At 51.2% G+C, this 14,702-nt stretch overlaps 1 protein-coding gene across 1 annotated transcript in view; it reads left to right on the top strand.

Annotated features, from left to right (window-relative positions):
* The first annotated feature begins 580 nt into the window (after positions 1-580).
* Positions 581-14,702, top strand: part of LOC138824811 (sodium- and chloride-dependent GABA transporter 3) — an 84,975-nt gene continuing 70,853 nt past the window's right edge. Inside the window, exons 1-4 of the mRNA XM_070019126.1 lie at positions 581-834; positions 3,605-3,739; positions 3,854-3,994; positions 6,848-6,938. Coding sequence (XP_069875227.1) covers positions 609-834; positions 3,605-3,739; positions 3,854-3,994; positions 6,848-6,938 — 593 coding nt within the window. The 5' untranslated portion in view covers positions 581-608. The remainder of the gene's footprint in view (positions 835-3,604; positions 3,740-3,853; positions 3,995-6,847; positions 6,939-14,702) is intronic.

The raw sequence follows: 14,702 nt of genomic DNA on the forward strand, positions 1-14,702 counted from the left end.
TCGGTAATAACATTCACATGTGCGTACACACACACACACACACACACACACCAAGTGAGGAAACCACTCCTGAAATTACCTTTTGTGAATGAAGAAAATGAGCCGGGGATGGCTGAGGTGACGATGGGCCAGAGTCTGGGAGTTCAGCGCAGGTGCCTGGCGGAGTCCTGGTCCAGGTGTGGCAGGTGTGAGTCCAGGTGTGAGCCGAGCTGGGGGCAGGGAGGCGGGGCCGGCTGGCCTCACCCGGGCGCTTCTTGGAACGGGCCTCCGGCTCAGGAGACCCACAGGTGCTTGTGGTGCTACAAGTAAGAGAAGCCCGGCCCGCCTCTCGGTAGATGGGAAACTGAGGCCCAAGCGCGCGCGGGAGTGTGTGTGGGGCGCCTAGGCCTGCCGGGCCGGCGCGCGGCGGGCGGGCCGGACGCCCCCCGCCCCTCGGGCCGGGCCGGGCCGGGCCGAGTCTGGACCGGGCCGCCCCGCGCGCCGGGCCGCCGTCCCGGCCCCAGCTCCACCCCCTGCTCCCCCGCCCGCCCGCGCCGCCCGCGCTCCTGAAAAGCCTGCGGGCCGGGGCGGCGGCGCAGACCGGGCGGCGCACGCGGCAGGCAGCGGCCATGACTGCGGAGAAGGCGCTGGCCCCGGGCAAAGGGACGGCGGCCGAGGAGGCGCGGGGGTCCGAGGCGGCGGGTGGCGGGGGCGCGGGGCCCGCGCGCGAGAAGGCGGTGCACGAGCGCGGGCACTGGAACAACAAGGTGGAGTTCGTGCTCAGCGTGGCCGGGGAGATCATCGGGCTGGGCAACGTGTGGCGCTTCCCGTACCTGTGCTACAAGAACGGAGGAGGTGAGCCCGCCGCCGCCGCCGCCGCCGCCGTCAGTCAGCCCGCCCGCCGGCCCGCCGCGGGGCGCCCGACCCGGGCCGCGGGGTGCGCGCGCACGGACCCGGCCGCGCCTGCGGGGCGGGGGGCGGGGGGCGGCCCGTGCGCACGCGCGCACGGCCGGCCGCGCACCTGAGCGAGCCACCTGCCCGGGCGCGCGGCACGCGGCGAGGCCCCGCGGGGCGCACGAGACCTTGACGCCCCGGGCGTGTGGCGGGGACGGCTGAGCCCTGCCGGTGGAGAGCGGCTCCGGAGCGCCGCGAGGGGACCCCTCCGCAGGCAGGTTCCCCCCTGGTCCGCAGACTAAGGCCCGGGGCGGGGGTGCGCGGAGAGGCCCCGTCCCCACCCCGCCGGCAGAAGTTTTGCAGGTCGCCCGCCTGCCCAGTCTGACATCTGTCCCCAGAGCCCGCGTGTGTGCGTGTGTGTGTGCGTGTGTGCGTGTGTAAATAGGGTCTGGGGGAGGAATTCTCACCACTAGGGTCACCCCATAATCGTCCCTGAGCTGCTCGGACTGGGGCCGGGGGAGCACGGGACGGGGACTCGTTTCGGGTCACCTCTTAGAGGCCGGATTGCCAGGGAGGCCGGTTGGAGTCCCGTCACCCCCCCCACCCCGTGCCCCCCCCACAGGTCCCGGTCAGCCAGCAGGGCCGTGGGAGGGGGCCCGGCGGGGCTCCATGGCGCCGTGTCTTCCGGTGGGAGGTGGCCGGGCAGCTGGCTGGCAGCACCGGCCTGGGGCTTGCTGTGCGCGCGGTGGGGGGGCGCGGGGGGCGCAATGAAGCGGCCGCTGGTTTGGCCAGGGGAGCACAGGGGACTGGAAATGTGCCCTGGGCCGGAGGCCGGCCTCTCGGGGAGACAGGGCCTTTATGAGCTTCCAGATGCTCTTGGAAACTTGTGAACACCCTACAGGGTCGTCCTGGGGTGGGGGTAGGGGTGGGGAGGGTGTTTTAACATCTTTGTTTATCCAAGAAGTTGTTAGACCGAAGTCAAAAGCATTCCAAAGAAGCAGAAAGTAATTTGGGTTGGTTACAAATTCGGCCATAGATTGGGGTGTGTGTGGGGGGGAGGGTTGTAGTGTAAAGTTTAAAAGTGAGTCATTGTTGCACTCTGTCTCTGTCTCTCTGTCTCTCCCTCTCTTCTTTCTAGTTTGCCAAGTCTCCCTCAGCAAACACACAGCCTGATTTGGTTAGTTTAGGGATTCAAGGGCAGCCATGCCTGCCCCGGGCAGTCACATTAGAGTCTCCAGGGTTCATGGGTGCACTGCAGAGCCTCGCGGTCATCTGTTGCATTTAGATTCCACAAGCAGACACCTGCTTTCCCTTTCACCCCCTTTGCACCTTCTCATATGGTTTGGTGCTTTAGCCACTGTTGCCTTCACAGAACAGCGTGGCTCCCTGCATCCACCCCAACAAGAAAGAACTTTCCCCAGGTGAAATCTCACATCAGTCTGGATAAAACTAAGATTACCCTTTTGAAACCTCATCTGGAGGGCCTCTCCCCCCACTATCTCGATGGATCATCTTGGCACTACCAATTCTTGTAGGTAGAGGCTTCATTTAGCAAAAAGCCATCTCCGAAGCAGCCTTCATTTGTGCCATCAGCTGGAGGGAGGCAGTGTGCTCCCAGAAGTGGAGTTGTGACTCAAGTGGTAGAGCACCAGCCTTGAGCAGATAGCTAGAAGACAGGTCTTAGGTTTAAGCCCCAAGAAAGGCACAAAATAGAGAAAGAAAAAAGGGGGAAAAAAAACCCAAACCTCATTTACAGACGTTGAGGCTCAGAGATCTAAGGCCGACTTGGTTTTGGTCTTAGACAGGACAGAAAGGATGAGGGGTTGGGAGAAGTCCCCTTGGGGACAAGAGCTATGCTCCTGTTCACCTCGGCTATTTCATTTGATTTGTTTTGTAGAAGGCTCAGGTGGTGGGGATTTTGTTCCCAGTAGGAGCATTCAGACGGATGGATTCTTCTGCACACTTCTTACAGCTCAGCTCTGCATCTGGCCCTGTGTTTAAGCAGCACTCCATTGTCTAATTCCCTGAATGCTTTTCTTTAGGAAAAAGGTCTTTCTGCAGGTCACTCTCAAATAAGCAGAGGGGGCCCCTCTCACCTGGCCATGGCAGTGACTTTAAAATGGCAAGGAAGGGCAAGGAAGGGTATAGCGCTCAGCGCAGGCCTGGGGTGTACCTGTGCTAGAAGGCAGAATGCAACAAACAAAACCCATGTTTACATTATCATCTTACCTCCAGGTCATTCTGGGAGATGAACAGTTCCCAGCACTTAAGAAGGAAAGCCTCATTTACAAGCTGGATTCTGGTGGCTCACGCCTGTAATCCTAGCTACTCAGAAGGCTGAGATCTGAGGATCACAGTTTGAAGCCAGACCAAGTAGACAAATCCAAATGTAAGCTGCAGTTAACCAACAAAAAGCCAGAAATGGAGCCGTGTCTCAAGTGGTAGAGCTCCAGCCTCAGATAGCTACAGGACAGTGCCTAGATCCTGGGTTTAAGCCCCAGGAAAGGCACAAAATAGAAAAAGAAAAAAAAAGGGTGGGGTGGGAGAGGTTGAGGCTGAAGATCTGAAGCTGGCTTGCTTCAGGTGACAGATACCAAAGAACAGGACCTGTCTGACTCTCTCCTGGCTCAACTTGAACTCAAGCTCTGAGAACACATTTGGTCTTGCCTGACTTCCCTCACTGATCCTCGGGAGGTGGAGCATGCTGATCTCCTTCTTTCTGTCCTGGCAGGGGCCTTCCTGATTCCCTATGTGGTGTTTTTTATTTGCTGTGGAATTCCCGTGTTCTTCCTGGAAACGGCCCTGGGGCAGTTCACTAGCGAAGGTGGCATCACATGCTGGAGGAAGGTCTGCCCTTTATTTGAAGGTAAGCGTTGATTCACTGAGCAAATGACATCTGCACATTCTGCCGCAGAGAGGAGTAGTCCAGACTGTGTGGAAACATTCGGGACTCAGGCTCCCCTCCCTGTTGCGTTTTCAGGCATCGGCTATGCCACACAGGTGATCGAGGCCCACCTCAACGTATACTATATCATCATCCTGGCCTGGGCCATCTTCTACCTGAGCAAGTGCTTCACCACCGAGCTCCCCTGGGCCACCTGTGGGCACGAGTGGAACACAGGTATGGCTTCCAGGGAGTGTCTCTCTACTGGGTCTGCTGGGTGGCTTGGGGTTGGGGTGCAGCCTTGGCTTCTGGGCTCTTGTCCTGAGTCCAGTTTCCTAAGAGTGGCCCCCGGAAGCTGAGCAGTCACTTCTGTACCTGGGCTGGGCATATTCTGTGAATTCTAGCTGAAGCTGGGCACTGCCCAGAGACCAAGATCCAGGGAGAGCAATGCTGCCCGTCTGCTGTTTATGGAAAGACGAGGTGAGCCCTGGGGTATGATTAGGATGTGAGGAAGTGAAGAAGGCTGATATGCAGGGCATCATGGTTCCAATTCCAGCCCTGCCTCTCCAAACCCCACTTTTCCTCTGCGAAATGGAAGGCTTAAACTAGTCAGAGGTGAACTAATGAATTGAAGGCTTGTATTTGGTTGCCAGATACATTTAGCAGTCAGAAGACTTCAAGTGAAAAACCCAGATCTGTAGCTTCTCCTTAAACATTGAAGAGATCTGACAGCATCCCGCTTGGCAGTATTGCCTGTGGCTGAGCAGCAGCTGTTGCCTGGGTGACACATCTGTCCCCAAGTTGCCACTGTCCCATCCAACCAGACATTTACATTCAGTGCCTCCCTCCACAAATGGAATCATTTTGTGTTTTTTTAAAAATTTGATATATTTTTGCTTTTCAGTTGGTCATCCCATTGGGATTGAGCTTTTTAATCCGAGAAAGGTGAACATCTGACCAGCCTATTTTTGAGATGGCTGTGCTTATAGCAGACATTACTAATGGATTGTACTATTCCCTGGGGGCAGTTAGCCTCATATAGCAGACATTACTAATGGATTGTAGTATTCCTTGGGGCAGTTAACCTCTTATAGCAGATATTCCTGATGGATTGTAGAATTCCTTGGAGCAGTTAACCTCTTCTCTATCCATATTATGGACCTGTGGCTAGATAGTGTCTGGGGTGGTTGGTCACCCTGAGGGTTGAGATACAGTGAGACTGGGTACAGCACTGGCTATCAGAAGGAGAAGCAACAGACTTAGAACTAGAATGGCTCCAGGCTAGCTTCTAGCCCTGCTTACCTTCGCCCTGCTCTACCACTAGTCACATGTTATATGATCTGGTTCTCTCTTTTAAGGTTCCTGCTTGTTAGCTTTCATTTGGCAAGGGACCTCATAGAGATATTTATCAAACTAAAATTTAGAGTTCCATTTGTGTGTGTGTATGTATGTGTTTGTGTGTGTGTTTGTGGTGTGTGTGTGTGTGTTTGTGGTGTGTGTGTGTGTGTGTGAGTGTGTGTGTGTGTTGACCATGCTTTAGAAATGTGTACATGTTCTGGGCCTTTGGTATGCCACCATCTAACAGAATAGTTAGGAGATTCTGCTTCATGTGTGTTTATAATTTCAGATGGGTTCATGACAGATAGAATGGCAGGGCCCAATGGAGAGAGCAGAGAGATTTAAGTCTTTAATGGTGCCTATGAGTAGCTGAGGGTGTGGCTTAGTGGTAGAGTGCCTGCCTAGTATGCACAAGACCTGGGCTCAATCTCCAGCATTGGAAACAAAAAGGGAAAGAAATGGTGTGTCAGTACCAAGTGCAGTCCAGTTGAGAACATCACTAGCCACAGGGATGAGGGTCGTGAAGTGAGGCCAGCAGAGATGTGGTGGAGTCGAGTCTCGAAATGCACAGGAAGCACTAGCCAGCCAGCTGTGCTCCGCAGACCCGCTGCGCCCCTGCAAGGCCCGAGGTGCCTGTGAGGAAAGCCATGTCATGTCCCTACCCAGCCACGGGAGGCGAGCCCATGGCAGTCTTCTCATTTAGTTGGTGTTTCACTTGTCAGGTTAATTTTGCTTTTCGAGCTGTGGGGCTGCTCTAGTCACGAAGGCTGTGTGGCTACTGTTCATTTGTGAACGATTCAGTGTCACTGTGATAAAGATAACTGGTCAGCTGTGGATGTCTGAGAAATTGTTTTACTAGAAGCAGAGAACTTGAGGAATACTTACAGTTTCAAGTTATTAGATGCCACCTAAGATGAGCTCTTTCAGGGGTGCTCAGTCAGCCTTGGGGAGCGGAGGGGACGTGGACAGCGGGATTGCTGAGGTGGCTCTTGCCCTCTGAGGCCATTAGGTGGAGTCGAGGCTTTGTGCATATGGAGGAAGGAAGTGGCTGTCCCTCCTGTCCCTCCCCCCCTCCCCCCTGCCGGCTGCAGGGCTGGGGGTGTGGGTGAGTGAGTTGGGCAGAGGCCCTGCCTCTGGGCCCTCTGCAGGACCTTTCCCTCGGTGGCTGCCAGGAACAGCGCTGATCACAGCTAAGAAAATGGAGCTCAGCTCTGCTGTTAGCTGCTGCCTTTAGGGAAAGGGTGTGGACGGGCTCCCCTGGCTATTTCTGACCCTTGGAGTAAATTCTCTTTAGAATTGAGGGAGTTGGAGAAGGTGACTCGTTGAAGGGCCTTTGGATTCTAACTTGCTGGGATTCAGAGGCGGGAAATCCAGAGGCTCCCTGGAGGAGGCAGGCTTATGGTTTTGGACAGATGAACATTAAGATGCTTTTACTGGAGCTCGACTTGTGACTGGGCTTCTGAGAGGAGGCGCCAGCCACCTGACACCCAGCTCCTGTGAGGGAACAAGGAGGAGCCAGAGGATTCCCTGGTGCACTGGGCCTGCGCCATCCCCCATCATGCTGGCCCTTCCTATGTGGGGTCTCAAGCATGTCACTTCCCCTGTGGGCCACATTTGGCCGGTGCTGGGCAGAGCAAGCCTCGCTCTGGGGCCGGTTCAGGGGTGTCCAGGCCCGCACAGACCCCCTTGTTCCCCCACTAACCCCATTAGAGAGGCTAATGGCCTTGTGCCTTTGTTTTCTTCTCCCTGCAGAAAACTGTGTGGAGTTTCAGAAGCTGAATGCGAGCAACTTCAGCCAGGTGGCCCTGCAGAATGCCACCTCCCCGGTCATGGAGTTCTGGGAGTAAGTGGAGGAGCCCTGCCCCAGGGTCAACCCCTGTCCCTGGACCGAGCCCTGCCCTTCCTCCAAGCACCCCCCACCCCCCACGGCTTCCTGCTGCCTGCAGGCCTTCCTTCGTTTGTCTGCTCTGGAAAGCAAGTGTGGGATCCTCTGGCAGTCCCCAGAGGAAACACTTTCTGGTTGTTTGAAAACGCATTGGCCTGCCTCATTGGTTGCTTATTACGGCAGGAAGTGCTTGGTAAAAGGCGAGACAGGTTAAAAATTCATTTGGAATAAAAGGGAAGGTATAGTGTGCATGCACTAAGCGAAGTTGCTACTATATTTAGCCTGGAAAGCAGCAGCCCCTGGAGGGGATGAATTCGCTTGCTCTCGGTGGCTGTGGTGGCATGTGGAGGCAGGAGGTAGTTGTTTCTGGGTGCAGGCAGGGAGGCGAAGCCAGTCCCACTGCACGGTTGGCAGAAGGCTGTGAGTCCCTGTACCGCATAGGGTTTGTGTGGGTCAGACCTCTGGTCATCGTCAGATGTCCAGCTGAATCCCTGAAAAGTAGAAACAGCAATTGGGGGGGGGGGCTTTTCCCCAGAAATGGGCATCATTTTATCAGAGTTCTGAAGGATCTCGAGCCTGACAGAGCCGCTCTGTACAGTTGCTGCATAACCAGGGAGTGTCATCGTCATCGAGTGCCTCAGGAGCCCTGGAATCATACAGAACACAGCGCACATGACATCGGGGGCGGCCCTGACTCTGGAATTTCAGTCACTGTCAGACAGCCCCTTGCCGGGAGTAGCAGGGAGGCAGTCTCTTACCCACAGTCTGGAAAGTCCTGGCTCCATGGAAGAAGCAGATGGGTAATAAATTATAATGCCTTTGGGGCAGGCAGTGTTTTAATGGGAGATTTTTATGCTTTTCCTCCCCAGAAGTGGTACTGAGTTTAGATCTACCTTTCCTATGTCTGTCTTCATGTGTCTCTGCTTATATATTCACTCTAGACAGATCAGAAGTCTTCCTTCTCTATTTTTCAATCTTCTCCCAATTGTATCCATTACTTCTAATTTTTAACAGCTTTGTTTCTTTGTTCCATATTGGTTCCACCCAATCATATCCACAGCCAGGAGTCTACCTTGCAGGGAGATGTCAACATTGATACATGTAGCTTTGGTTCTTTCATTTTCCCGCCTCCTGCCTCCTACTATGGCTTCGCTCCTTTGTATCCCTGTTCTCTTGAAAGAGAACACATTGTACCTCTTTTCCTGTGTTAGACTGTTGCTGTTTCTGATTACACTCCATAAGTGCATGCCTCATCCACATTTTTTTTTTTGGTGGGTTGTGGGGCCTGAACTGTGGGCCTGGGCGCTGTCTCTCAGCTCTTCAGCTCAAGGCGAGCGCTCTACCACTTGAGCCACAGCGCCACTTCCAGCTTTTTCTGTTTATGGGCTTCATGCATGCCAGGCAAGCACTCTGCCACTGAGCCACCTTCCCAGCTCCCATTCACACTTTCTTAAGCCTAGGGAAGTTTTCTAGGCTGTGCTCCTATCTTTATGCTTTTTTGTTGTAACAAAGCACCTGAGCCTGGGTAACTTACAAAGAACAAAGGTTTATTTCCTGTTGCTCTACAGGTAGATGCATTGCAGATGGAGGCCCACCTTGGGTGAGGGTCTGCAGCTTCGGCATTCTATGCTGGAGGGCAAGGGGCAAGAGCACACCAAACCCAGCCTGCTGCTGGGGGCAGATCCTCCTGTGGCTCCCACGGAGGCAACATTGATCCGTTCATGGGAGCAGAGCACCCAGACACCCAGACTTCATCCTTCCCGTCAGACATGGGGCTTGAACTTTGGGCTTGGGTGTTGTCCCTCAGCTCTTCAGCTCAAGGTGAGAGCTCTACCACTTGAGCCACAGCACCACTTCCAGTTTTCTGGTGGTTTATTGGAGATAAGAGTCTCATAGGCTTTCCTGCCTGGGCTGGCTTTGAACTGCGATCCTCAGATCTCAGCCTCCTGAGTAGCTAAGATTACAGGTATGAGCTACCAGCACCTGGCTTCATCTCTTTTTATTGTGCTGCGTCTCATTATGCTATTTTCATATACCCAAGTATAAATACATCATCTACTTACGTAATACAAACACACCCCCTTTTGCACACATGTCATCTCACTCGTTTTCAAGTCTAGATCCTACATATAAGTGACAATAAGAGATATTTGTCTTTCCAAGCTTGGCTCCTCTCCCCTCCCCCCTGCCCCCGCCACAATGTGATGATCTCCAGTCCCCTCCATCTTCCTGCAAACAACGTAATTCGATTTTTTTAAAAGATCTGACTAATAACTTTATTGTACAGATGTTGTACATGTATACCTTTTCTTTAATCCTTAGTTGTTGGTTCCATATCTTGGCAACTGCAGGTATCTTCTTCTATGTTGATTTTTCATACGAGAGAGATTGTAGGAAAGATCTAGAAATAATCCTTCTCCTAGATGTCCTGAGAAGGACAAGGCAGAATCACAGGGTAGCTCCACTGTGAGTTTCCCCATGAGCCTCCATCCCGACTTCCATAGCAGTCCAGTAGCTCACATTTCCCCCGGCTGTGGCTCCTTCCCCACATTCTCACCAGCCTTTGTTATTGTTTGTTTACTTGGTGGCTGCCATTCTGAGGTTGACCTCTTAGAGTTGTTTTTATTTGCATTTTCTTTGTGATGACCACTGTTCTACTTTTCTTTATGCATCATTTGTATTTCTCTCGAGAACAGTATCATTTGCCTGGTATTGATTTGTTCTTTTAATATATATATTTTTTAAACCTATAGATTCTGGGGAGTTCATCCTTGGCATGATGAATGGCTTGCAAATATTTTCTTCCATTTTGTAGGTTTCCTTTGGTGTGTAGAGCTTTTGATTTGATGCAATCCCGTTTGTCCATTTTACCCTTATATTCTGGAGCAGTCGGTCTTAGGCTTTCCTGTGCCTGCATCTCCAGGTGTTTCCTGTAGTCATTTCAAATCTAGATCTTTAATCCATTTTAAATGGATCTGTTTAAATTTTGTACAGAGTGAGAGACAGGGCTCTCACCTAAATCTACAACCAGCTTTCCAAATACCATTTGTTAAAGAGGTTGTCTTTTCTCCAACATATGTCTTCAGCTCACTTGTCAAATATCAGATGATTGTAGCCTTTCAGGTTGATTTCTGGATCTTTGATGCTGTCCCCCTGGTCTGTTTCTATGGTTTGTGCTGGTACCATACTATTTTCATTACTCTGGCTCTGTGGAATAATTTGAAGTCAGGTATTGTGATAACCTCAATGTTGATCTTTTTCCTCCATGGAAATTTTGAGGTTGAGTTTCCTATTATTATGAAGAATGTCCTTGGGGTTTTAGTGGGGATTGCATGGAATCTGTAGATTGATTTCATTAGCATAATGGTTTTCACCACAATTTCACCTGGCTGTTGAGAATGGGATTAATTTCCTGATTTCCTTCTCTGCCTGTAGTTATGGGCATGTAGAAAAGCAGCTGATGTTTTCTGAGGCAGGAGTGTATTAGTGGAGTCTTTAGAGTCCTTGAAGATCACATCCTTTGCCAAGCTCAGGAGGCTTGCACCTATAATCCTAGCTGTTCAGGAGGCTGAGATCTGAAGATTGGAATTCAAAGCTAGCCTGGTCAGGAAAGTCTGTAAGACTCTTAATCTCCAATTAGCTACTGGAAAAGCAGAAGTAGAGCTGTGGCTCAAGTGTAGAGCATTAACCTTGAGCAGATAAAGCTCAAGGACAGAACCCAGGTCCTGACTTTGAGCCTCAGCACAAACACATAAACAGCAAAAGATCATATCTGCTGAAATAATTTGACCTTTTTGTTTACCATTTGCATCCCTTTTATTTCTTTCTCTGACTTTACTGCTCTGATAACATCACTTCTTAGAGGTTCCACCTTTCACTGCCATTGCATTGAGAACTCTGGTTTCCAGCCATGAAATGCAGGGGATACACCCAAAGCACAGCATAGCCAGCCCTGGAGCTGCTAGGGTGTAGGGTAGGTACATGTGGTCAGTTTTATCAGAGTGTAACGCGCATGCTCTAATTCTCACTCTAAGGGTGAGAATTTCAGCTACATTGCTTTCTGTGCAGCACCTGGGTGGGTCCATTCTGCCGTGCAGTGGTGGGAAGTGTGATTTCAGCATTTTAAACCTGCCCTTTGCTACTTTTGTGTGAGTTTGGACCCCTGCCCCGTTGGGCCACTATTTAGCATCTGCTTCTGTGATTTCACACTTGTGTCTGTCCTTTCCCATGTGGATCATTTGTCTTTTCTGGTATGAAGGAATTCTTGACACATTCTTAGTACTACCAGCCTGTGAATATCTTTTCCCAGCATGAGGCTTTTCTTTCTCATTTGCTTGTATGCACAGAATTTTCCATTTTACTGAAATAGGATTTTCTAGTCTCTTCTTTTTGGTGTGCACAGTTGGCATCTTAAGATGTGTTTTCCTGTCCTGAAGTTGTCAAAAATTTCCTGTGCTTTCTTTGGAGAGTTTTAAAGTGGTTTTTTTTTTCCTATATTGAATCTAATTTGGCATTTTGCTTTCTATATGATGTGAGGTTATATGAGATTAATTTTTATATAAACAACCAATTTCCCCAGTTTATGACTTTTTGCTCTTTCTCCACTAAAAAGCATAAGTCAGTCTGGGGTTCTCTCTTCTGTTTCCTTGTTGTCTCTCTCTCTCTCTCTCTCTCTCTCTCTCTCTCTCTCTCTCTGTCTCTCTCTCCTCTCTCTGTCTCTGTTTCTCTCTCTCTCTCTCTCTGTCTCTCTCTCCTCTCTCTCTGTCTCTGTTCTCTCTCTCTCTCTCTCTCTCTCTCTCTCTCTCTCTCTCTCACACACACACACACACACACACACATCATGATTATGCCACATAGTTTTATTCTAACACTTGAACTGTTGAGATAATACTCTTATTCTATTCCAAGATGGTCTTAGTATTCACTATGAATACTAAGAATTGAATTCATCATGAATGAATTCAAGAATCAACCTGTTGGGCTAAACAACTACTAGCATAAAGAATCAAACAAGTCCAAGGCAAGCCCAGGCATGTGAGATCTCTTCTTGGCCAATAGCTGGCACCAGGGGTGTGCACCTGTCACCCAGCTATGTAGGAAGTTGAGATCAGGTTGATCATAGTTCTAGGCCAGTCTAGGCAAAAAAGTGCATGAGACCCCATTTCAGTGGGGAAAGGTAGGTGTGGTTGCACAAACCTGTCATTCCAGCTATGACAGGAACCTAAAATAAATGGACTGTGGTTCAGGCATGAGCCCAGGTAAAAAGCAAGACCGTGTCTCACAGTAACCAGTGCATAAAAGGATGCGGGGTGTGGCCCAGTGGTGCAGAACATGGCTGGCAAGTGCAAGGCTCTGAGCTCCAACTTTAGTACTTTGATGAAAGAAAGTCAGGAGAGAAGGGAGGAAGGGAGGGAGGGAATAAGGAAGGAAAGAAGGAGAAAAGGAGAGAAGGAAGGAAGGAGGGAGAGGGGGGAATAAAAATAGAGATTTGGGCTAGAAATCTAGTAAACTTTTAAGTTAGTTTGAAACAAAGTGGCATTGTATGACTGGACGTCTCTGTCCATGGACATGGTATAGCTTGATCTCCACTCTTATTTATTTTTAAATCTCTTTTGCATGGTGGTTTGACCATGTGTTTTACATGGTTGTATGACGTACTGCTATGGAAATGAGGTCTGCAAAGTAGACAATATCACAGCGGCCACACGTGGCCACTTGGTGGTCACCAAGTGGCAGGAAGGGCCACTCTGTCTGCATCCTCATGTGTAAGGACCTCTTTGCCAGCTAACTGCTCATTCCACATGGCTGTGCCCAGGGGAGTGAACACGTGGTTCTGGTTTTCAGCTGGTGTTGCATGTGTCCTGCTTGTGCAGAGAATTCTGATCCTGGAATACTCAAATACTGGTGTGAACCCAAGCCTTCCTCTGATGCTTTAGTCAGCCAGCTCCAGGCCATCTTTCCCCAGAGGCCAGCCCAGAAAAACAGAGAGGGTAGGAGATGTTCAAAGCAGCCTGTGAAAATTTTGGGCCACTGAAGTTTAAGGAGACCCAGGAGCTCAGCACTTCCCTGAGATTACCCTCAGGCCCAAAGCTCCCAACTGACTTTCCCACTGAGTGAACTGGAATCTTCCCCCAGTGCTTCCTCGCTTTCCCAGTAGCACTCTGCTAAGTACTCTGAAATTCAAGCCGGAGCTGATTTCTGGGGCTCTGAGTAGAACTCACCTGGCTCTCGTCCCGTATGGCCGCCGTCCCGGCATTGGTGCATTTCTCGGTCCGTTTGCTGTGTGTGTGTGGTGGTTTGCTGGCTCATCTGTGGGTGTCCCGTTGCCCCATGCAGTCCCCATCTCCAGGGCCATCATACATGGTCACACACCTCCTTAGAGGCCGAAAGTGATGCTCCAATTTCTAGAAGCAGACGTGAGACATCAATAGCCACAAAACAGCAACGAGGTGCTACGCTCCTGCCTGTGACCTGCTGCCACGCCCTGGCTCTGGCGCTGGGCCCCTGATCTGATGCCCTGGCTTAGCCCGTGAGGCAGGCTTGGGCCCCGGTCAGGCTTGGGCTCTCTCTGGCCCCCGGGGCCTGTGGGGGTTCGGGCAGCCAATCTGTCTAATGCCACATTTGAAAATCAGATCATCCTGGTCTCCCTTACCAACTTGTTAGGAATCCGATCCATGTGTTCATCTGTCTACGTCTGCCATCCTACACTTGAGCCTGTGTCCGCTGTGAGATTCACACTGTTTGGGGCTGGATGATTTGGTGATATCTCATGGGGTTTTGACTTGTCTTCTCTTCCTTCCCTATCCCCTATGTCCAAGCAGGTTCAGGGTTCTGTGGACAACCCCGAATTCACTGCATTAGAGGCAAAGGCACACACAGCCTCCCACCCCAAGAACACGTGTGCAGCCAGTGTTGTGTGCCAGCCCGAGTTCAAATCGCGGGGTGTGTAGCTCCGTTACTTACTCAGAAGGATGAGGTCTCTGTCCAAATTATCTTGGTGGAAGGAGGTTTCTTTGTTTGGTTTTGTCTGTGTGTTCTTTAGTCACATGGACATTTTCTCTTTGGAAATGGAATTTGGGATCGGAGGGGCTGGTGGACCCTGGTTCTTTCTGAGGGGCATTGTCCCCCTCTTGAGAGCCTGTGTCCTCCCTGACTCCTAATTGACCTTAGCCAAGCAACCCAACCCTCGGATCCTGTTATCACTGAGGCATAACTCCAATCCCACCTGGGAAGCCCTCCTAGTGTGGGCAGCACCCCAGCACACACCACCTACCACCCACCACCCTGCTGGAATGTCTGCAGAGTTCTGATCTTACCCTACATCCTCTTGTCTGTTAACTTAATACTCCATCTTCCTGAGATGATACACACACACATACACACACACACACACACACACACACACACACACACACACACACACACACACACACACACACACACTGTGTGTCATGGGGCTTGAATTCAGGGCCTGGGCACCATCCCTGAGCATTTTTGGTCTAGGCTCATGCTCTACTACTTCCTATTTTCTGGTGGTTAACTGAAGATAAGAGTCTCGGAGATTTTTCTGCCCAGGCTGGCTTCAAACTTCAATCCTCAAACCTCAGCCTCCCGAGTAGCTAGGATTACAGGCATGAGCCACTGATGCCTGGCTGAGCTAAATTCAATTTGCGCACAGGCAGGAACTGTGGCTCTTCTGTTGAACACACATACTTACTTGTT

Source organism: Dipodomys merriami, unplaced genomic scaffold (genome assembly GCF_024711535.1).
Source record: "Dipodomys merriami isolate MVZ:Mamm:240054 unplaced genomic scaffold, mDipMer1.0.p SCAF_13, whole genome shotgun sequence".
In the NCBI taxonomy this organism is placed as follows: domain Eukaryota; kingdom Metazoa; phylum Chordata; class Mammalia; order Rodentia; family Heteromyidae; genus Dipodomys; species Dipodomys merriami.